Source organism: Canis lupus, chromosome 21 (genome assembly GCF_003254725.2).
Source record: "Canis lupus dingo isolate Sandy chromosome 21, ASM325472v2, whole genome shotgun sequence".
NCBI lineage: Eukaryota > Metazoa > Chordata > Mammalia > Carnivora > Canidae > Canis > Canis lupus.
In genome coordinates, this window is record NC_064263.1 from 19,948,333 (window position 1) to 19,972,014 (window position 23,682).

Below are 23,682 nucleotides of genomic sequence, written 5' to 3' on the forward strand. Positions count from 1 at the left end.
AGTATGGTAGGATTTCTTTTACTGGTATCATAAACCTTTATTGTGTACAAGTATCTCCTTAGGCATTGAGATCACAGATGAATCAAATTCATTATCCTAGAATTCTAGGGGCAGAAAGGACCCCACTGGTCACTAGGTTCAGAGTTTTCCTGTTTCACATGAGGAAACATAGGCCTAAAGAGAGGATGAGTTGCAGTGACAGATGCACCAGAGCCAGAACTCTTGTGTGTGAGGATCTTGGCCCAGGTGGCTCCCAATCCCCACCCTATGGTGTATCACAGGGAAGATCCATTCTATAGGGCAGGACACTAAGGTTCAAGGAGCTTCGGTGATGCATTTATTTAGCTGGTGAATCAATGTTAGACCTGTGGAGGAGGGTAGAGCCTCATGCCCATGCTCTGTCCCCCACCCCCCGCCCATCCCCGCATCACAGTGCCCAGTCAGTCTTTCACAGCACACTTGATTCACCTTTGCTCCAAGTCCTAACAGGGTACTAGGGTTGTAAAGACGACTGATCTGCAGTCCTTGCCCTTGAGGAGTTTGGTCAGACAAGACCATTACTCCCACAGCTCAAGATGGATGAGCGAACAGGAAGGTATACCAGAGCTGCCAAGGAAAGCTACATAGAGGAGGTTCCTGTGGGATTCACAGGGTATTTGGGACACACACAACTCCCCACCCTCCCACCCCTGGCTGCTTCTCTTTGTTGCTGTGAGATCAGGAGCAAACCCCCCTCCCCACCATTGGCATGTGTTTGCAATGAATGCTGGGGAGAAATCTGTGGGAAAGGGTCCAGGGCATCTTGCTACGTCACTCAGTAGGGTCTGTGTTCTCTGCTTCTACAGAAAGGATCCTGCCCTGTCGTCCAGGATCCGATGGCCCTGGAGAGAGGGCTGCAGGGCCCAGGAACACTGCTGACTCTTCAGAATGTGCTGACATGGAGTCAGGTCAGTCCCCTCGTCTGCTCTGATTTTCTGTGTCATCAACTGCAAACTTGTGTCTTAATGAAAAATGCCATCTTGGAATCTGAAACCACGTGTGCTTTTTGGTTGAAGGCTTTTGCCACTAAGCAGCATGAGGAGTAAAAGGAGGTCAGGCCAGATTGGAGATTCCTTTTCGGGGAGCAGATCCAGTAAGAGTAGTGATGGGTGCTGGAAGCCAAGCCAGCAGCCAGTGCAGTGAGAGGGCAGGCAGGGCCTAGGCATCCAGCTGGGATGTAATGTGGGAGCTGGCAGCCAGGAAGCACCGCGCAGGTCCAGGACCACAGGGGCAGCAGTGGCCATCAGGATTATTCTAGGATCCAGGAGACCGGGGGTGGGTCCAGAGTTTGATGGTTACATGTTGAGCTGAGTTGGAGTGGGGTCAGAGGCATAGTTGGAGTGTGGCAGGAGCAGGTGAGGGGGTGGCTGCCCAGACAGGTGGGCTGGACACCAGGTCCAACCAGCCAGAAGAGCCCTTGGAATGCCTTTCTTCATATTGCTGTGCAGAAGAACAATGACAAAAAGTATAAAACACCTGGGTTGCATCAGAGAAATAGAAGCATGTTTCAAGCTAGGGGAGGTGGAGTCATATAACGGAGGCTGGGTCATGGTGAAGAAGGCCGAAGAAGCAGAGGGGCCAGGACCCAGGGAGCAAGCCCGTTATTGAAAACCTACCATGAACCAAGCACTTTCTCATATCCTCCAAGTAATCTTGCAAGGTAGACGTCTGAGTCTTACTAGGCTCAGTTATGCTCCAATATAAATTAACTCCAGAATCTCAGTGGCTCAACACAGCCAAAGTTTATTTCTTGTTCATGCTCCGTGTCCAACCAAGGGAGATAGAGGACTCTGCTCTACCTATTGACTCAAGCCAGGTTGATGAAAGCTCTGCTAGATTTTTAGGTATACCACGTGGAACATGTGGCACCTTGGTCTCTGCAGTAGAGGAAGAGAACCAGAGGTCTGAGCACTGGACCTTAAATGCTTTGGTCCAGAAGTCACACACAGCCCACGGGCCGAAACTAGTCACACATAGTCCTGCCCGACTTCTGGGGCTCTGGGAAATGTGGGGAAGATGAGGTTATTTGATGAGAGTAACTGTCTCCACCGTAGGAGATATTATTTCTGTGTAACAGGCACGAAAATTGAGGTGCAGAGAAATTAACTGTGTGGTCTGAGTTCTTCCAGCTAAAAAGTGCTGAAGTCTAGATCTTACATAACCTCTGATTAAATAATTTATTTAGCAGTTCAGCAAGGCATACTAAATACTCCCAATAAGATGAGCACCAAGCTAGGCTCTGGGGATGTACCAGGGAAGGTGGCTTCTGCTCAGAGAAGAGGTGAGGTGGCTTCTGCTCTCAGCCTGAAGAGTGTAGAACTACAAACTGGGAGGAGCGCTCAGCCATACAGGCGCAGCTCTCTGAGGAGATCTGTTAAAATCATCAGCTCTTCATATAGAAGGACAGGTAAAATGGGGTCATGATTATTGAGACATTGTGCCAAGTACTGATTTATACATCTCATTTACTCAGGGAGCCCCATGAGGTAGATCTTACAATCCCATTTTTAAGATAAGCAAACTGAGGTCCGCTCGGTGAGCTCAGAAAACTAAGCTAAAGGTGAACTGGTCGACCCTAACCGTGCTCACTTATAATGCACAAACGGCGGAATCAAAACTTGAACCTTGCCACCCTACTCCACTGATCCTCAGGAAGTCTGCTCTCCCCTTCCTCCTCTACACTCTCCATCCTGGCCTTTCTCCCCCTGGTTCCTCCAGATCCTGCTGGGTGTCCCATGTGAACACGGCTTCCAGCGACAACAGAGGGAGCCTCATGGAGGCCAGACCTGGGTCGCTCATCCCATGTGGGTGCCGCCCATAGAGCCGAGCCCACAGTTGAATTCGATGGGGGAGGGAAGAAATCGCAGAAATATAGGTAGTAGTGGGGTCTGACAAATTCTGTGGGGTCGAATCTGAGTGCCTGTGCCAGATCTGTCTAGAATGTTCTCCTTTTAATCCCTGGCCTCGTCTCCTCTCATCCCTCTCGTTGCACACTGTGTTATAGTTACACTGGCTCCATCACTGCTCTCCCCTCCCCAGCTCGCGTGACCGCCTCTTCTGTCCCCACACTAGTCCAAGCCATGGTCTCTTACTGGGACTATTGCAGTGGATTCCTCATGGGGCTGTCCTTCTACCCTTCTCTCCAGGGCTCTGGCACCAGGCAGATCAGATTGCTTCTCAAATCCTGCCATGTGCCCCTATCTTTAGCAGAGGAAAAGCAAAAGTTCCTCACAATGACCCACTAGGACCTAAATGAGCCAACCCTTCTCCTTTCTGACCCCATCTCTCCTGTGTACCCCTCGCTCACACCCATTGACCTCTTCACTTTTCCTTGAACCCAAAACACACACCCACCTCAAGGCATAAGGCATGCAGCATAGATGCCTTTTTTTCCAGTCTTGGGAAAAGTTCTTTAGGCAGAGGAACAGCAGTGAACAAACCTCCACATCATATCCGAGCAAGCAGGGCACGCTTAGGCTGAAAGCGGCTGAACACAAGTATGCTCACTGCTCAAGGAGTGGCAGGAGGCCGGTGGTGTGAGCGAGGTATGTGTAATAGTGGTGAGAGTGGGTGGCCTGCCCCCATCACCCCAGGCAAGGAGCCACCCTCCCAGTCCAGTTCCTCCTGTGCCCTGTTCCATTTGATCTTATCCATGTGACATTTCTCTAGCTGCTGCATTATCCATTACTCCGGAAGCTTGTCTAGGGTCTGTCTTCCCCCATTAGAACATAAGCTCCCTAAGGGCAGGGATTTACTTTGTGTGGTTCCCTGGAGGGCTCTTACTGCTGGAACAGGTGGTTGGTGAGCACATATTGAATGAGTGAATGAATAAACAAATAATTTCACAACAGATTCCACATCGATATTTGCTTACACGTTATTGTTTATCCCCTCCTGCCTCTATATATGCTATTCCGAACCCTGGAATGGCCCCACTGCCTTTCTCCATCAGCTGACTTCTCACTCTTTCTCACTCTCTCTGCCTGCCCAGGAGGGCGATGTCACTGTAACACATGGCACAGGTGCTGTCCATCCATCCCTGTGAGCCCTGGGGGTCTCCAGGGCAAGCACAGCTCCTCGTCTCCGAGCCCCACAGTACCTTGGGCACAGCGAGAGTCCTGTGACTGTTGGCTTGAGCCAAGTGGACCAGAGCACCACGTGGAATCACAGTCCAGGGGCCACTGCTCTCCTCCCCTACATGTCACCTCACTCACAATCAGGAGGCAGGGAGCCCTGTTGCCAATTCAGTCTCCTCCTTCTTAACGCCTGCCTCAGAGATCAGGAAGATGAGGCAAATGGGACACTAATGAAATGCAGAGAGAAAACTAAATCGGGAGGTGTTGCAAACACTGAGGAGGAGGGAGATTGATTTAAAAAGATTTCTCCAGGGCAGGAGAGGGAGTGCTGTGCGGGAGTGTAGAGTCCTTGGAGTTAGGGTCCCGTGTCCCACCTCTGACACCTGCATGCAGGATGGCCTGCATGATCCCTTTACCTCTAGGGGCTTCACTTTTCTGACTTTAAATTAGGAGCCTTTTAATTGATTGACTCATTTGTTCATTCATGCCTTCCCACCACCTTGCCAAAAAAGATTTGAGTGGGTTAACAATCTTAACTTGATTAATTAATTAAGACCAAGAACATTTAATGTGAAATTAAGTAGAAAGTAAAGAGAAAAAAGAGGAAGAAGAAACAGATTTCCAGGGCTCCTCAGAGAGGGGGTTCTGAGAAAGTGATTACAGACCACTGTTCTGAGGGTTACACAGGGTTCTTACGACAAGCAGGTGGGGTGTGGTAGGTGCTGATGACCTTTAGGGATGGAAAAGTGGTAGTAAAGATGGTAGTAAAGGTAGTAAAGATGACCAGTGTGTCAGAGCATTTCACATCCTCTGTCTGATCCTTCAGTTATAGGCATTGTCTACTGTGTGTTAGGGACCCACAGGGTACTTTTTTCTCTCGTTGAGTGCTCACAGCACCCTGCAAAGTGGTCTTTTAAAGTCCATTTTGAGATGAGATGACTGAGTCTTAGAGACACTGATTGTCTATTCAGCAAATGGTGCTGGGAGGATGGCTATCCATATGCAAAAGCATGAAGTTGGACTTTCCCCACCCAGGGTTAAAAAAATTAACTCAAAATGCATTGTTGACCTAAATGCAAGAGCTAAAACTATAAACCCTTAGAAGAAAACATAGGTATAAATGTTTACAACCTCAGATAAGACATGCAGTGGTTAGGCACACACAAAAATGAGGGAAACAATATATAAATTGGACATCATCGAAATTAAAATTTTTGGTGCTGCAGAGAACACTGCATGGGAAGTGAAGATGAGCCTGGAATGGGAGAAAGTATTTGCAGTCATAGATCTTACAAGGGATTTGTATGCAGAATATATAAAGAACTCTTAAACTCGGCGATAAAAAGACAAAGCCTAATTCAGAAATGGGCAAAGAGTTTGGATAGGCATTTCTCCAAAGAAAAAACAGAAATGGCCAATAAGCACAAAAAAAGATGTTCCACATTTTTAGTCATCAGGGAAATGCCAGTTAGAGACACTGAGTTATTTGGACCCTGCCTTCCTAACAGCAAAGCCTCCTGACCACACACCAGCCCCGAGCTTGGGGAAGAGGTCACTGCTGAGTGAGAGACCTGGCCTGCACTAGGGTATTCACAGGAATGGGGAGGAAAGGGAGGGACAGAGGCAGATGAGACAGATGGATCCAGCCAGGGACAGACTGCCTGTGGGCTCTTTTCTTGGTGATGGGCAGAAATTGCCATCTGAGAATGCTTCCCAGTCGCGCGCCCTGGCCCTCTTCACAGTCTGCCCTAAAGCAGTAGTTCTCAAACTCTGGTTTCAGGACCCTATCTGACTCTTCCAAATTATTGAAGACCCCAAACAGTTTTTGTTTATGTGGATTATGTCTGTCAAAATTTGTCACGCTAGTAATTAGCACTGAAAAAATGTTAAAATAATTATTTATGGCTTATTTAAAGTAATAATAAGCCCTTACTTTAACATAAATAACACATTTTTATGAAAATGACTTTTCTACAACAAACAAAAATGTATAGAACAGCATTGTTTTATGTTTTGTCAAATCTCTTTAATCTTTGGCCTAATAGAAGATATATCTGTCTCTGCATTCAATCTGGAAAATTCCACTCTATACCTAAAAGAGAAAAAGGATGTAAAGGGCAATATTTTAAGTAGTCTTGACCTCACCAACTTCCCCGAAAGGGTCTCAGGGACCTACAGGGACCCCTGGGCTGCACTGTGAAAGCCAGGCACAAGAGGTAAGATCCTTGCCAGAGTCCAACAGGGAGTGCGCAGAAGAGGTCGTCTGTCTGCCTAGTAAGGAGGGGAAGAGAAGTGAGGACAGTCTGAGAGGTGAGGCGGCAAGAATCCACCTGGACTGAAGCCTGGCTGCCCAGGGGAGGCCTCAGGCCTTTTGCACATGATATTCTCTTAGCCCAGAATGCCTTCTCCATATTGGTCTATTGGCAAAATCCTCCTTGTGCTTTAGGGTTAACTTTGGATGCACCTGCCTCTGGAAAGCCTTTCTTACCATCCCTAACATCCTCTAGGCTGGGCTAAGCCCTCTTGCATACCTAGCACCCTGATGGGTGTTACTAGGGTGAGCATTGCAGCAGGGGAGTGGCTGGGAGGTTGAGGCCTACTGGTGGAAGCCTTGGGGTCCCAGGCAGAGGAGCTGGGGCCTTTTGTTATTCCTGTTTCAGAAGGGAAAAGCCAGTGGCAATTTTTTTTCACAAGCATCTGCTTGATGGTGTACGAATTTATATGTACAAAGAACAGCAGCCACCAAAGGGCAAATCAAAGTCCTCTACTAATTCTAATTCACTGGCAAATAAAGTAACGCCAGCAATCTAGAGTTAAATGGGGAATGAGGAAGAAGAAAGAACAGCTTACTAACAGCTTACTGAGCCCTTACTCTGTGCCAGGCATGCATCATGTTTATGGAATCATCATTGCAGTTAGGGGCATTTCCCCCATTTTATAGGTGGACAAACTGAGGCACCCTCTGCCCTCCCCTACTCAAGGATCCTTTGCTAGTAAGTGAGAACTGGGATTCAGACCCAAGTCAGTGTGCTTCTAAAGCTAGTGATTACTTTTGCCAGCACGCCGCATGGGCTTGGCACCATTCTGTGACCTCGAGTGTTTACTACTGCCAACCTGCTTTTTAAAAATGTGTTTCTATCATGGCTTTCCAAATACACTTTTTAGCCCTCAGAAAGTCGAACAAGATCACCAGTTATGCATTTTTGTTTCCCCTGTGGCAGCTTCCCTGTACACAGCAGGCAGTCCATACTCTCTGCTCTTGTATTGCTTACTTTTCATAAAAGACACGGCCACAGTGGAGGTATTGACTCAGTGGAGATACTAATGAGTTAGAGTGGTCAGGACCTGCCAGAACTGGCCATCCTGGTTGGTGGTGGGAACCTGGGAAATCAAAGGGCTCGGAAAAGATATATTATTCTTCTCCGGAGCAGGTTGGAGAAGTACATGGCACACCCTAGTTCTTAAATGAGTACTCAGTGTGGCAAACCAGGCTGATGAGGTTGAGTGTGGGGTTACATATGGTGCCAATTATGTCAGATAAGCAAGGATACATGAGCATGTATTGAACTCTTTTGTGGGGCGGGATCTACGCTAGGCACATTGCATGTTTTTATCCTCATTATGAAAACCTTTGTGTTTGAGGCTCTATGAGATAGGAGTATCCCCACTTTCCAGTGCCCAACCTGAGTCGCATAGAAGCATCCTACTCATTGACACATATGTCCTAGCATGTGGAGGAGAGGGGGTTGGGACCTGGTCTGTTTGGGAGCACCACACTGCCCTCCACATGCAGAGGGAATGCTGAGTCTGGTTCCTGCAGGGTGATTGGTGAGGGTCAGCAGTGCCAGGCGATGCCGCAGCAGCTGGTGTCAGGCTTGTGCTCCCCGGACCGTCTGTCCTCCAAGGTTCCTTTTCTCTCCTTGAGTTTGCACCTTCGACTTGTACTCAGAGAACCTGGAATGCCCACCCGTCTCCCATGCCACCATCATCTTTCAGCACCAAGCATCTACTTTGTCATAGATGTGCTAGTCCACTTGAACCCATGGGTGGTCCCAGGGAGGAAGAGGTAGGAGGAGCAGGTGACTTAAGATGAAATCCAAGAGGTGTCACAGATTGTCCTTGAAACCTAAGAGTTCCCTATTTGTTCAAAAAAGGAATCCCTATAGGCAACCACTTCTGGTCTCAGCCTTTGATGCTCCTTTGTGAAGCCAGGGGTGAAATTCTCTCCTTCCCTGAGGCCTGCCGGGGTTGGGGTTGGCAGAGTGACACAGTCATGCTCCAGGTGTCACTGTCCTTCTGAAACCCCTTTAATATCCTTTTTACCTGTCCCCATCCTCGAGTGGGGCTGCCACATGGTCCTGGGTGTGCAGAATGATCACAGAGCCATTTACACGCCGAACGCCTGGTTTATTTCCAAATAGGAAGGTCAGTGTGATTATCCTTGGTGGATTCAGTGACCAAATCCTCCTGATGGTAGGGCTCACTTCCTTTTGCTGATTGCATCTTCAGCTGTACATCTCAGTGGCCAGTGAAGCCAAAGCAGCAGATCGTGGCCTGGAGGCCCTTCTCTGAGGCTGCGGACCCCTGTCACTGCATTGCCTTGACTTACCTGCTATGAAGTGGATGTCTTCAGACCTCTTATACCCCCACTGCTTTTGTGAAAGTTCCCTTGGTGGAAGAGAACAGTGAGTCAACATCTATAAGCACAGAATCCTTCCCCTCTTTGGATTCTAACCATGGTAGAAAAGCCGAGTGTGCAGAAAACACTCCAAGGGTAAGAACAGACATTCGTTGTGTACCTATTATATGTCAGCCACTGAGCTGGGCATTTCACGGTCCATTTCCCCCTCACAACTACTGGTGAGGTAAGCATTGTTATTTCTGATTCACAGATGGGGCCACGGAGCCTCAGAGAGGGTCAGTGACTTTTAAGTCACAAAGCTGCGAGGTGGGGGAGTCCGGAGCTGAATCAAGGTCATCTGCTGCAAAACCCAACTTCTCCCCACTACGTTGAAACAGGAACAGCAGCAGCAAGAACTACCATTTATGGCATGCTCGCTACACTCCTGGCTTATATTAGCTCATTTAATCCTTTTGACAACTCAGTGATGTTAGTACCATTATCATCCCCATTTTATACATGAGAGAAACCTATGGACAGAGAAGTGCTTTCAGAATGAAAAATTTTTGAAGGGTATTTGGGAAGTAAGCCCCAGCCATCTTTCACTGTTCGCTGGTCTGCTGTACATAGCTCTTGTCTAAAATAAGCACAGGCCTTGTTCCTAGAAGGTACTTAATATTTGGTTATTGATAAGTAACTTCACGGGGTCCTTACCTCCCCCACTGGAATGGCTGTTCTGGTTACTGTTGACAGCCTCTGCTGGCCACGGAGCTGCTCCTTGCCACGGGAGGCTTCTGATAGGTCAGAGAATCCTCGTGCTGAATCTCAGATATTGAGTCCAGAGAGTAGACTCTGGAGTCAGAGAAGTGGAGACCAAGCATGGCCTACCAGCTGTGCACTCTGGGCAAGTTACTTAATTCCTCTCTGCCTCAGTTTCCTAATACATGAATTGGGTATGATAATAGCCCATACCTCAGTGGTACTCACAAGGATAAAAATCATGTAGAATGCTAATAGTCCAGGGTGGCACAAAAAAATAGGTGCCCAATGGCCATGATCTGTCATATTATGGAAGATTAGTTTATAGAGTTGGACTTACAAAGTGATCTAGTTCCACTCTTTCACTTGCAAATGAGGAAACTGAGGCCCAGAGATAGGCAGTGATTAACCCAAGTCACACAGCATTTTACTTTTCTGATTCCAACATCACAGTTTATTCCAAAACTGTAAGCCAGATTAAAAATAGCAGTCTGGAGGCGCCCATACATGATGATGCCTTCCCATTTCGAGAAGTTTTAGTTGGTTATCTTTCAGTCTGCTTTATCTTTTTAGAAAGTCTGTTCTTTGTTTATACTTTCACTACTTTGACATATTTCTCTAAATATTGTACACATTTCATTTTCTGAATCTGATCATTTTACTACCTGTAGCATTCCTAGGTCTGATTGATATGTTCATTGTTTCTGCTCTTGTTCTTGGTGTCTTGTTTCCTCATGTGCTCTGTGATTTCTTAAATTGTAGATTTATGATTGCTAAAATTTTGTGGCATTCCTTTGAGGCCTGAGTTGAAAATTTATTGCTCCAGAAAGAGTTTGCATTTGCTGCTGCCCGGTACCTGGAGGAACCACCACCTTGAGGTCACTTTGACACTCAGCTTGGATTGTTTTTTTTTTTTTTTTTTTTTTTCCTTGCTGGCCACAAAGTAATACATAGTCAAGTTCCAGACCCCTATGAGGGCCATTTTGTAATTGGAATTCCTCAGCCATTTAAAATTTTTCCTTCTTGTCTGCCCAGACCTAGGGTCAAGTTTCCGTACTGCTTCCTTCTGCAGGGTGGGATTTTGTGTTTTTCTGATTCACCCCTTCACCAAAGTGTGTCTCCTTTCTGAGTCTTAGCTGTGAGAGTCTCAGTTTCCCTTCCATCTTCTGAAGGACAAAGGACTGTGATTTTGTGTCTTACCTTGGCTCTTTAAAACCAAAAGCCCTAGATCACTAAGGAACGACAGATATCCCCAGGCCCATCATCCACTCAGTGTTTGGGACCCCTGAATTCATGCTGTCTCATGGTTGTTTTGACCTCTGAGGATTTCCTTCTCTTTCATGACGGCTCAACCCTATATTTAAAAATAAATTTGTTTGTTTAACCTGGCATTTTCCTGTATACTGCATTAGGGTGAATAGTCAGTCATACTGTTGGAAATAGAAGTGTAGAGCGGCCACCCTTGGCCTGCATTGGTGTAAACATGAGACTTCATCAGTTAGGGTTTCCCTGATTGTTACTTGTTGACAGTTTATCATATTTTTTTTTCCTTCAGAGTCCACAAAGTGTGCCCAGAGAGCCAGGGGAGGTTTGCATACCATAGGCCATGTCCATCATCATCTCTCTGAGATCTCAGTCCCCCGGGGGCCTTAATCCAGAACATACTATAGATGTTGCCAAATGAAAACTCTGGTTTCATGAAAAATGCCCAAAAGGTACCACATTCTGAAGGTGTGGGTGCATGCTGTTGCTTGATTCAGTCATCCCTGATGTGGTCTTTGCTAAAGCAAATAATACCCAGTGCAGCAGAGGCAGCACAAGCAATTTTAAGTTCATTTGCCCAGGAGTTCATTCATTCCACAGACATTCACTGAGCATCTACTACATGCTGTGCTCATGTTAGGCTCTGGGATACAGAGATGGACAAGCCACAGTTCTTCCTCGTGTATATAAAGATATTTACATGAACAGTAACCATAGAGTCTGACCGTGGCTTTGGCAGCTAGAAACGAGGTGGAAAGTAGCTTAACCCAAACTCAGATGGGGATGTCTAGGCAGGCTGCCCATAGGAAGTGGCAAGCGAATCTAAAGTATGAGGAACAGATGGCAAATCTAGAATTAATAAGGCCATGCCCCTCAAAAGAAAACGTGAATGCTCCCCTTGAGAAGAAATGATCCAGCTAATTTTCCTTCCCTGGTCTTGGTCTATGGGTAAGCCTTGCCCTCTCAACACTCTGGGAACCACAGGTATGATTTCTACATTCTCACCCCATCATTCACAAATGGGTAAAATTGAATCTGGGAGGGTTGAGAGTGAAAAGATATCTTAATTATTACAAGGGTTTGTGATCCTCCGATGGGCCAGTGTATATGAACAGATATATGGTATATCTGCAATATTAACATTTCATAGGGAAGAGAAGGAAGTTGGAAAAACAAGTGTCTCTAAAGCCTTCTTGGTGACAGGGGGAATGAAAAGAAAGGCTGAACCACTAATGTAACTATAAACGCAGTAGTGTTACAGCCAGATATGCTTACATTCAAAGCTGCCTCTCTCACTGAACGACCCGTATAACCTCGGACAAGATAGATTTCCCTGAGCCTCTGTTTCCTGACCTGTAAAATGGCACAATAACCCCTCACAAGGTTGTTCTGAGGTTTAAATGAAATGATATGTGTCCATCTCCTGGTGCTTAGCAGGTACTCAGTGAATGCTATTAGGAGTGGGTTCCCTGCCCCCATCCACCCCAACACACACATGTTCAGGAGAGGGCCCAGACGGGATGGGATCTGTTGAAGGAGTGGTTCCCAGACAGTCACTGCTGTAGGCCATGAGCAGCCTTGTAGGCAAATTCCCTTCTCTGAGACCCTGTGAATGTTCCAGAAGCTCTTGGAATTATCTGAGAGAGGGATGGGGTGATCCATTTGAGTTATCAAAGACAACATTTTCTGGTGCTTCATCAGAGACCCAATTAATATTCAACCTGTTTAGAGCAATTAACGTGAGGAAAGCTGAGACATTCAGGTAGGGTTAAAGCTTATTAGTTGATTGTCTTTTAAGGGGATAGTTTGGAGTTTTCCCATGGGCTGAGTTAATTTGGGCACCTCAGCCTAGTCTCCTGGTGTCTCAGGCCTCTGTACCTCCATTTAGGGAAGAAGTTATGGATTCAGGACCAGCCAGAGCTGGGGCGGGGCAGGGCCGGGGGGGTGGGGGTGTGCATGGAAAAGAGTACCATGAGGGTGGGAGGAATAGCAAGGACAGTGGGGAAGGGAGGGTTGGATGGACCTTCATTGCCCTGCAGCTCCATGCTTCTCTCTGTCACTATACTCACTGGTGCCCAAGATGGGCTGCATAGACGAGCATTCCCTGAGTAACACCTGGCACGTAACAGGCCCTCTGCACACGTGTGTTGGATGATTCACATTCTCCCAACCCCATGATTATAACTATCATCATTATTTAATCATGTGTTAAGTGTTTTTACTGTATTATCTCACTTGACCCTCACAGCAACTCAACCATTATGATCCTTCATCATAATTGTCCCCGTTTTATAGATACAGAAGCTGAGGCTATGAGAAGTTAGGGTGTTTTCCCAGATGACTAAAGTGCAGAACTGGGGGAAGGCCTGGCTCCTAACCCTGGCCTTGTATCTGCTGCCCTTTCTGGGTTTCCCTGAGGGCAAGGCTGGATGCAGGATCAGTTCTGAGCCTTGGTGCCTGGTACAAGGGAGGGAGGGAAGAGCCCTCCAGCCCAGGAATGGACTATCTCTCTACAACCCCTCTGCTCACTGCTGATGCCTCAATGCCCATCTGGGTCTGTCCAGGGCAGGCAGACTAGTGAGACCACCCCCTCTGTGTCACTGACACATAGCTGGTGGCACCCAGGCCTGGGAACTCGGGAGCACTGCCATGCTCCACAGAACTAGGCAGAGGGGCCTTCTTCCTGATACCAGTTCAGTTTCCCTGCAAGGCCTATCTTCTGTAGCGGGTTCATTATCTCTGCTCAGAACCTATCAGGACTGGACTCAGAAAATCCAAACGTGGCCTAGAGAAATGCCCACAGCTCCCTCATCGTCTGCAACATCAGACTGCCCACCTTACCCTCCTCCCACCACCAGGGGAATCATGCACACACAAGAGAGACAGGGAGTCGGGAGGCACTGGAGACAGACTAGGTTATAGGATAATAAAATGATTCTCCCTTTGTAAAGCACATTGTGTGGCCAGTATTTTCTTGCACGTTCTCTTGTTGGTCTTCGCAACAGCCCATTGTGGAGGGGACAGGGTGTGGAGGGGTTATTGCCATCTCAGCCAATGAGGTGAGGCTATGCTCCAGGAGGAAGTGCAGGGCTGGAAGGGCCTTTGATGTGTTTACACTCAGCTCCTCCCAGCCCAGGCCAGAGGAGGAAGGGAATGTTCTACAGCTCACACAGAAGGCAAGGGGTAGAGGCAGGACTTGAACCCAGAACCCACTGACTGCAGAGGCTGTATTCTTCCCCTCTATAGGCACATCTCAGAGAGGGGAGACTCTGGGCAGCTACTGGGCCCAGAGGAGGGGTAAAATCTGGGTAGCCTCGAGGAGGACAACATCCAGATTTGGAGGACCAGCCATTATGCTTTATTGCATTTGCGTCTTGCCCTGGTGGCTGTGGAGTGGGCTCTGATCTAGCCATGCCCAATAAAGAAGGAAGAGGCTCAGAAGAAAAGCAATAAAATCCAGGAGCTGGGAGGCTCCTTCAGAGATGTTGAGGTGGGAGCTCAGGGTGGCCCCATGATAGCATCCCTAAACCAGAGGTCTGCTTGTGACCCTCTCCACTTACTGATTTTCTGTCTTACCCTTGCCCTCCAGAGGAAGCCCAGACTTCTCATTGTAGCCTAAAAGGCCCTGTATTACTCTTTTTCTCAGAAAAGTTTATCCTAACAGTAAAAGAGCTGAGTTCTAATCCTGACTCTCCTCCTTGCAAATGGTATCCCCTAGAGCAACTTTCTGTTTTTCTTTTTTTTTTTATTGGAGTTCAATTTGCCAACATATAGCATAACACCCAGTGTTCATCCTGCCAAGTTCTCCCCTCAGTGTTCATCACCCAGTCACCCCAACCCCCCACCCACTTCCCCATCCACTACCCCTTGTTCATTTCCGAGTTAGGTGTCTCTCATGTTTTGTCATCCTCACTGATATTTTCACCCATTTTCTCTCCTTTCCCTTTATTCCCTTTCACTAATTTTTATATTCCCCAAATGAATGAGACCATATAATGTTTGTCCTTTTCCGATTGACTTATTTCACTCAGCGTAATACCCTCCAGGTCCCTCCATGTCGAAGCAAATAGTGGTTACTTTCTGTTTCTAATGGCTGAGGAATATTCCATTGTATACATAAACCACATCTTCTTTATCCATTCATCTTTCTTTTTTTTTTTAAATATTTTTATTTATTTATGATAGTCACAGAGAGAGAGAGAGAGAGAGAGAGAGAGAGAGAGGCAGAGACACAGGCAGAGGGAGAAGCAGGCTCCATGCCAGGAGCCTGACGTGGGATTCGATCCCAGGTCTCCAGGATCGCGCCCCGGGCCAAAGGCAGGCACCAAACTGCTGCGCCACCCAGGGATCCCTCCATTCATCTTTCAATGGCTCCGAGGCTCCTTCCACAGTTTGGCTATTGTGGACATTGCTGCTATAAACATCGGGGTGCAGGTGTCCCGGGGTGCAGTGTTTCACTGCATCTGAATCTTTGGGGTAAATCCCCAGCAGTGCAATTGCTGGGTCGTAGGGCAGATGTATTTTTAACTGTTTGAAGAACCTCCACACAGTTTTCCAGAGTGGCTGCACCAGTTCACATTCCCACCAACAGTGCAAGAGGGTTCCCCTTCCTCCACATCCTCTCCAACATTTGTGGTTTCCTGCTTTGTTAATGTTCCCCATTCTCACTGGTGTGAGGTGGTATCTCATTGTGGTTTTGATTTGTATTTCCCTGATGGCAAGTGATGCAGAGCATTTTGTCATGTGCTTGTTGGCCATGTCTATGTCTTCCTCTGTGAGATTTCTGTTCATGCCTTTTGCCCATTTCATGACTGGATTGTTTCTTTGCTGTTGAGTTTAATAGAGCAACTTTCTTAACCACCCTATACCTCTGTAACTTTGTGTGCAAAACTGACATACTGATAATGTTGTTATTAGGATCAGGCAAGATGATACACAGAAAGCTCTCCCAAGCCCACCTGACTAGGCCCTTGCCTGGCTCTGGCCTCTCTCCCACAGCAGGCTTCTCTGCCCACATTGCAGTTATCTGGGCACGTGGGAGCACTTCTGGGTGTTTCCCCTGAGACCTCTTGAAGGCAGGGTGCCTGAGTGCCAGGCCACCCCCAGTGGGTATGTGTAGCATGAATCTGTCACTGTCCCATGCTCTGCCCAGGACTAAGAAATTCATAAATGGTGCTTGCGGGGATTTAGACAAAAAAGGTTAAAGCTGCTTGGGTAGAGGGGTAGGAGGCTCACTGAAGCCAGGGCTGCACCCGTCTCCCCTGCACCTGGCAGCAACAGACAGTATCAGAGCCTCATTGTCCACCCACTGGCACCACAACCCCATAGCTTTAACCTCAAGAAAGGAGAAAGCTCCCCGTATTTTCTGTTGTCTTCCAATAGAAGATACTCTCTTTCCAGTGCTATTCAGGCAGCCACTTGGCTGCACCTCTGGCTTCTTCTCAAGGACCTTCAGGAGATGCTAGATTTTATTCTGTCTGCCTTCAGCACTACCTCCTTTTCTTTATGATTTCCCCTATTAGGGACACCCCCACCCCCAACACACACCTATGTTGCGGAAAGGGTTTTGTATCCAAATGGGTGATTCCCCTAGAAACTTGCCCCAGAGGCTGAAGGACTAGGACAGGCTTCCTTGTGCCCATGAGAGGCTTAGAACCTTAAAGCAAGTAGATGCCCAGGTCCCACTTCCTGAGAGCACCAGACCTGCCGGGGGTCCAGAACCTTAGTCTCAGTGTCACCCTGAGCCTGCCACTCCAGACTGCCTTCTCTTCAGCACACTGGCTGCCCAGGGCTGGCCAGCATTAGTGGTATCTTTTCCTGCCTTCCTTTGTTGCAATGATGGAATATTCTTTGCCTCGAAAAGGTAAATAGTACAGTGAAAATCCAAATAGCCACCACCCAGTTAAAGAGCTAAAACATTAGAGGATTTTAATAGCCCCAAATTGGAACTAGTCCAGATATCCTGCAAGGAGTTAAACCATCAGTGGTACATCCATGCCGTGGGACCCTCCTCAGCAATAAAAAGGAATGAACTGGGGACACCTGCAACATTTGGGGAATTTGGGTGGGGGTGGGCGGAGCCAAAAGATCACCTATCCTATGGGTCCCCTGTTAACAACAGTTTCACAGTGACAGAAATGTAAAGGTGGAGAGCAGGTTAGCAGTTGACAGGGTTTAGGAACCAGGCTAGGAATCCAAGGGGACTGGGTGGGGTTATAAAGGGGAAGACAAGAGACCCTTACAGTGAAGGAGCTCAGTGTTCTGACTGTGATGATGGACACACAACTTGTGCCAATGATAACATTGTGTAGAACTGGACACCTGCATACATATAAAACTGGGAAAAGCTGAATGTGATTGATGGATTGTATCAATATTAATATCCTTGGGATAGCAGATTATACCTTGTGGGAACTGGGCAAAGGGCATAAGGGATTTCTCTGTATTACTTCCTAGAACTGCATGTCAATCTATAATTATCTCAATAAAAACTTTAAGAGAAAAAAAGATGTTACAAGTGACTTCTAAAAAGAGACATTATAGATTCAACTGAATTACCCCAGTGTGTCCCCCCACCCACCCCAGCCATCTTATTCCTCTCTTTCCTAAGGAGCTATCCAGACTTTGGTATTCATCATTCCCATGTTTTTATATTTTTACAATATTGTATGTATATGGAAGTAATGGATAGCATCCTTTGGTACGTTTTTAAATTTCATACACATTGCATCTTTTGGAATTTACCCACTGTGTGTAATCCATTGTGTCACTGTAGCAGAACTTATTTACTCTTTCTTTTGTTGATGGACTTGGCTATTTCCAGCCTTCTGGAATAAACTACACTGACATGGACATTCTTGCCTATGTTTCTTTGTGCCATGTGCAAGAATTTATCCAAGTTATACTCCAGGGGCACATGGAATGTCTGGGTCATAGGGCATGTGTATCCTTAGTTCTAGAAAACACTGCAAAACTTCTTTCTAAATTGTACCTATTTATTCTCCCGCAAGCAGTAGGTGAGAATATCTGGGGCTCCGCATCTCGTCAATGTGGTAATGTCAGACTTTAAAATTTTTGCCAACCCAGTGGGTGTGAAATAGTATCCTCCTGTTTAAATTCTCTTGGCATCTTCTCCCATGAATCATGATTTTCTGTGCCATTTTCTGTGCATGATTTTCTGTGCATCCTATCTCTTCCACCCAGGGTGGAAGCTCCTCCTCACAGGTTCCTGAAGATAGGTACCTAGCACATAATAGGAGCTCAAGATTTGTGTAATGAAGGGGCCAAAGAATAATTCTAGATCCCATCACTTCTAGATCTTCCTTTCTTTTTTTAAAAAATATTCATTCATGGGCTTTTAAGAAATAACATATTTGTTGAGATGTATCATATAATTCACCCATTTAAATGATTTTTAACTAGTACATTCACAGAGTTGTGCAGCTATTACCACAGTCAATTTTGGAACATTTTCATCATTTTCCCCCAAATACCCAGACCCCTTATAGTTACTCCAGATTTCTCACTAATCCCACAGCCCTGGGCAGCCACTAATCTGCTTTGTATGTATGGATTTTCCTATTCTGGACATTTCATGTAAACGGAATCCTACAATTTATGCTCTTTTGAAATTGACTTTTTTCTCTTAGCATAATGTTTCTAAAGTTTGCCCAATGTTGTAGCATGGATCAGGATTTCATTTCTTTTTATGCTGAACCATATTCTATTGTATGGATAGATCATGTTTAATTTATCGATTCATCAGTTGATTGACGTTTGTATTGTTTTCACTTTTTTACTACTGGGAATGATACCGCTGTGAACATCGATGCACAGATTTCTATGTGGATATATGTTTTCATTCCCCTTGGGCAGATACCTAGGTGAGGAATTACTGAATCTCATGGTTTAACCATTTGAGGAAATGGCCAGACTGTTTTTGCAAGTGCCTGTGGCATTTTATGTTCCCCTGGCAGTGGAGCAGAGTTCCAATTTCTCCACATCCTCTCCAATCCTTATTACTACTTTTCGGATTATAGCTCAATCGTGGGCTTTTGAATCGAGCGATCTAGGCTAGAATCCCAGTTTTGCTGTTTACTAGCTATGAGATTGTAATTAACTTCTGCCTCCATTTTTTTTTCCTCTGTAAAATGGAATTAATAATAATAATAGCCACCTCTCAGGACAGTTGTGCGGCTAGATTAAATAAAACAATAGGCTTGTAAAGCCCTCAGCACAGTGTGGAATTCAGGCAGCTATCCTTGGAACAAAGTGACAGTGACAGCTTATTATTATGGGCCTCCTCTGGTCCATGACTTTCTGCCTGGGATGCTCTTAAAGTCACCTTGTACCTCTGAGGGCACCTCCTCTCAGCTGGCTGGGAGCTAAGCTGTGAGTGAAAGGACCAGAGAGCTGCCCTTTGGTAATGCTCAGAGCTTATGGCAGATGCCAAAACGGTTCCACTGTTATGGCAATTCCCAGGGCCTCCAGGGACCACCACTGGGTGCTGCCCTACCCTGGCAGGGTCTTACAAGGTGACTTCCCACCCTACGCAGGACAGAAGGGCAGAGAACCTTAGCAGGCCCTGGTTTAGGAAGCCTCAAATTGGGTGAGCCACTTTTTATGTAAATAGGTTTCCTCCCTCCTTTTCTTTGGCAGGAGCCCCAATTTTCATGCTATCATTTTTGCAAGAATCGCAAACATTATCTGTACTCGCAGGCATTGTATAAGGGGAGAAAGATGATTACTTGCTGATTGCTACTGTTGTTCATTTCGGAGATGACGCTACGGGTGGGAAGGACACTGCCGCATGCTGCAGCGGCGCCAAAACAGCAGAGTTCAGTAACGCCAGGGCACGGGGAGGGAGGGCAGGGGGACACCTGGCAGTCACAGTGGCTGTGCGTGCAGATGAGGTGACTGTCCATGGCAGTGCAATAGCCAGCGGGTACGGGAGCCCCAGGCTCATCACCTTCGCTTCCACGCGCTTGCCCAGCCCAACCCATCTTAGTCAGTGACCCAAGCATCTGGGCACTGGCTTGATTCTGCTGCTTGCTTTGTTGTGCACATTTAATCTCTCATGCATCCAGTTCTCTCCATTATCTCACTCCTGGATCACTGCAGCAGCCGCCTCCATGCCTCCCTACTTTCCTGCCTCTAGAGTTGCCCTACCCAGTGATCCGCCATGGGTCACCAGCTCACAGAGATCTTCCCGTGCAGCTAACAAGATCAGGTCAGCTTCCACCTTAAAACCCTGCGATGGCTTCCCTTTGCTTAGAGGGTAAAATCTATACTAAGCGGCTTGCCCCTCCTCTTCTCTATGCTTCCACAGCTTACTGTGACCTCTGCTACTGCACAGACTAGATCAGGGGTTCATTTATAGGTCCTTCCCATTCACCCCAGGTTCTCTAAGGTCAGGAGATGTCTCTGACATCTGAGAGAGCTTTTTACTAGGTAAAACATTTACTACCATTTACTACCATTTACTACCATTTACTACCAGTAAATGTTTGCTCCCCTTTATATGTGAATAGTCATGGGGGCACCTGGGTGGCTCGGTTGGTTGAGTGTCCAACTTGATTTCAGCTCAGGTCATGATCCCCGGGTCCTGACATCAAGCCCCATGACAACCCCAGCTCTGCACTCAGCAGGGAGTCTGCTTAGGATTCTCTCTCTTCCCTTCTCAGGCCCTCCTCCTATTTGCACTCTCAAGCAATCAGTCATTTAAAAAGTCCTTATGATTTTTAGAACTCGTTTGCCTTAATTGTTTCTCTTGCTGACCTTCACCACTCAGAGGTACAAACAGTAGCTGTTTCTCCATCTTACAGATAGGAAATTTGAGACTCAAGGAGGATGAGTGATGGTCCAGGGCTCTTACAAGGCAGGAAAAGTGCAGAACTCTACTGGCATGCAGGTCTTCCAAAGGAGCCACTGCTAGAACCCCATGAGGAAGGCAAGGCAGGTTACTATTGCCTGTGGTTGTCGAAGTATGGTCCCTGGATCACCAGCATCGATATTGCTATTAGAAATATAAATTTGGGGCCCCACCCACCAGATTATAGGATAGCAAGTGGCCAAGGCCAAACTTCCTAACGGCTATCTTCTGGCTAAGATCATATTCTCTGTGTTGTCCTGTGTCCTGCTTTGGGGGTTACTTGTGTCCTTGACTCCTAGTGATGGGCTCTACTGTACCAGCTAAAAAGAAAGCTCCTTCCTACAGACCCTCTGCAGCATGATCTTTTCCTGTAAGTTTAGAAAACTATAGGGCATAATAGCACCCATCCTTCAAACCTACTTCTTGCCAGGACTGATTAAACAAAGTCTGACAAGTGTCTCTCCTGGGTGACTGTGGGTGTTGAGGCAACCAAAACATGAAGCACTTGTTATGCCCTTGGTAGAGCCATTTCCAAGACAAGATAATCCCCCAGTGCAAATAGAAACTGCATTGACAGGCACAAAGGTCAAAGGCTGTGCTTGTGCCTGGAGCAACAGCTTTGTCCTCTCTTGCCCCTGCCTTGACTTTGAAAAGTTCTGTCAAGAATGATCTGCCTGAGCTCAAAAAGCATCCATGTGCCAGCTGAGCCAGAGAGAAGTAAGATAAAAATAGAAGTTGCCCCTGGTGGTTTTCCTGAATGACCACATCCCTCCAGGGTGCCAAGCATGGGCACACAGTTATAGGAGCAAGCCTGGAAGGCCTGGCCTCCATCGCTTGGATATGTGACCTTGGTTGACCCTTGCCTTCTCCAGGTCAGATTTGCTCACATGCTAAGTCCCCACATCCCTTTCCAGCACTCATGTGGCATCTATGGCATATTCTGGAGTGATACTAGTTGCAATAGGAGTCGGGCTGGCTCTCTCCCAACTTCACGGATGGGGAGTCAGCTGATACCACAGGACACAAGTCAACTCCAGCTGTTTCAGCTGCCTATTGACTGAAGATAAGAGAGGAGAAGGAGAGGTCAGCGTTCCCCTGAATTTCCATGTGTCTGGCTTTAAAGGGCTGCTAAAGGTCATCTTGTCCTTTCCAATCTGACTGCCTAAGTCAGATTGGCTAGCCCACTGGTTCTCAAACTTCCATGCATCAGAATCACCTGGAGGGCTTGTTTTAAAAAAAAACAGATTGCTGAGCCTCATCCCCAGTTTGACTCACTTTGGGGTAAAGCAGCAGAATTCGCATTTCCAACAAGTTCCCAGGGGCTGCTGCTGAAGCTGCTCTAGGCGACACGCTGGGGACCGCTGCTCTGCGGCATGGTATCCGGTGGCCATCCTACCTCTGCTCTCCTGGTCCTGGGATGCAAGCTTGCCCGTCGGAGGTGGCCCTTCCTCCCTTGCGCGGATCTCCCTCAGATGGAGTTTGAAACCTCTCTCCTGTGGCTCCTACCCACTCCTCATAGTCTTCCCCTTAGACTCCCTGACAGGTGCTAGTATTGACAGTGAGAACAGCAGCAGTTACCTCCTCTTACCAGGCGCTGGGCCAAGCATTTTACATACGGCATCTCGACATCTTGTTGATTCCCTCCGACTGCCCAGGAATAAAAATATTATTTCTACCTCACAAGGTCACTGTGAAAATCAAAAGAATAAAAAAAAAAAAAGGAATGAAATTACTTTGTAACCTTATAAACTGTTAAGAGTTCTGTGTTTAAGTACTCCCTTAGTTTGCTAGGACTGTTACAACAGATACCACAGATTGGCTTAAACAACAGAAATTTATTTTTTTCACTATTCTAAAGGCTAGGGTCAGGATGCTGGCAGGTGTGAGGCCTTTATTTGGCTTACAGGTAGCTGCCTTCTCCTTGTGGCCTCACCGGGAAGTCCCAGTGTTTGTGAGTCCTAATCTCTTTTTCTTAGAGGACACCAGTTTTATTGAATTAGGGCCCACCCACATGACTGCATTTTTCCGTGCTTACCTTTCTAAAGGCCCTATCTCCAGAAGAGTCACCTTGTGACATACTGGGGGGTAAAGTTTCAACATACGAAGGGGGACAAGAGGGACGCAATTCAGCACATAATAAGCTTCTAATTGAAGTTTGATTAACGGCTAGCTGTGTGACTACTGAGAATTTGCCTAACCTTTCTGGGCCTTGTTTTCTTTTTCTTTCTTTTCTTTTTTTTTTTAATTTTTATTTATTTGAGAGAGAGCACAAGCAGGAAGAGGGGCAGAGGGAGAGGGAGAAACAGACTCCCTCCTGAGCAGGGAGCCTGATGTGGGCCCCCCTTCCCAGAAACCCTGAGATCATGACCTGAGCCAAAGAGAGATGCTTAACTGCCTGAGTCCCCCAGGCACCCCAGGATTTGTTTTCTTCAGGACCCATCTTGTAATAATTCCAGGCACTGTGAAAGGATCCAAATGGGGAAAAAAGATACTTCAAATTTCTAGGGAATCGAATTTGGAGAATAAAGATGATCAGGATGGAAGCTGGCTGCGAATCAAAGGAGGCCCGTGTCCAGGCACTGCTTTAGGCTAGAGGCTTGGGACCCTTCCTCACACCACAGGAGGCTTCTTTGTCAGCTTTGCCAGGTTTTATGGAGGAGGCAGGAGACCTGGACCTTATGAGGCTCTGCAAGCTTGCAGCCCCAGCTCTCAGCTTACCACTTGATCCTGCAGGGTCTCAGGCAAGGTGCTGCCTTCATAGCTCTCTCTCTCTCTCTCTGAATTCTAGAACTTCCTGGAGAAGGGGTGAGTGAGAGGAGGCCAGGGCTTTAGGACCAGCTTGATATCCAGCAGCTGGAGAATCATGAACTCAGAGTTTAAGGAGTTTGCTATCATTGTAGTTGTATTATTACAAGCATTTACTGAGCAATTATGAGGGGGTACTGCATTTTATCTTCTTAACAATCCTGAGATGGGTGTTTCTTAATGTGTAAACTGAGGCTTAAAGAGCTCACATAGCCGCCCATGGCCTCAACACCTGTAAGTGATAGAGT

General features: G+C 46.9%; 1 protein-coding gene across 3 annotated transcripts in view; it reads left to right on the forward strand.

Annotated features, from left to right (window-relative positions):
• The window catches only part of TENM4 (teneurin transmembrane protein 4), a 2,722,049-nt gene that overhangs the window by 2,220,424 nt on the left and 477,943 nt on the right, over positions 1–23,682 (forward strand). For all 3 annotated transcript variants that reach the window (XM_049099077.1, XM_049099079.1, XM_049099078.1), the window contains one exon: positions 846–947. In XM_049099077.1, the coding sequence (XP_048955034.1) occupies positions 938–947 (10 nt within the window). In that variant the 5' untranslated portion in view covers positions 846–937. The remainder of the gene's footprint in view (positions 1–845; positions 948–23,682) is intronic.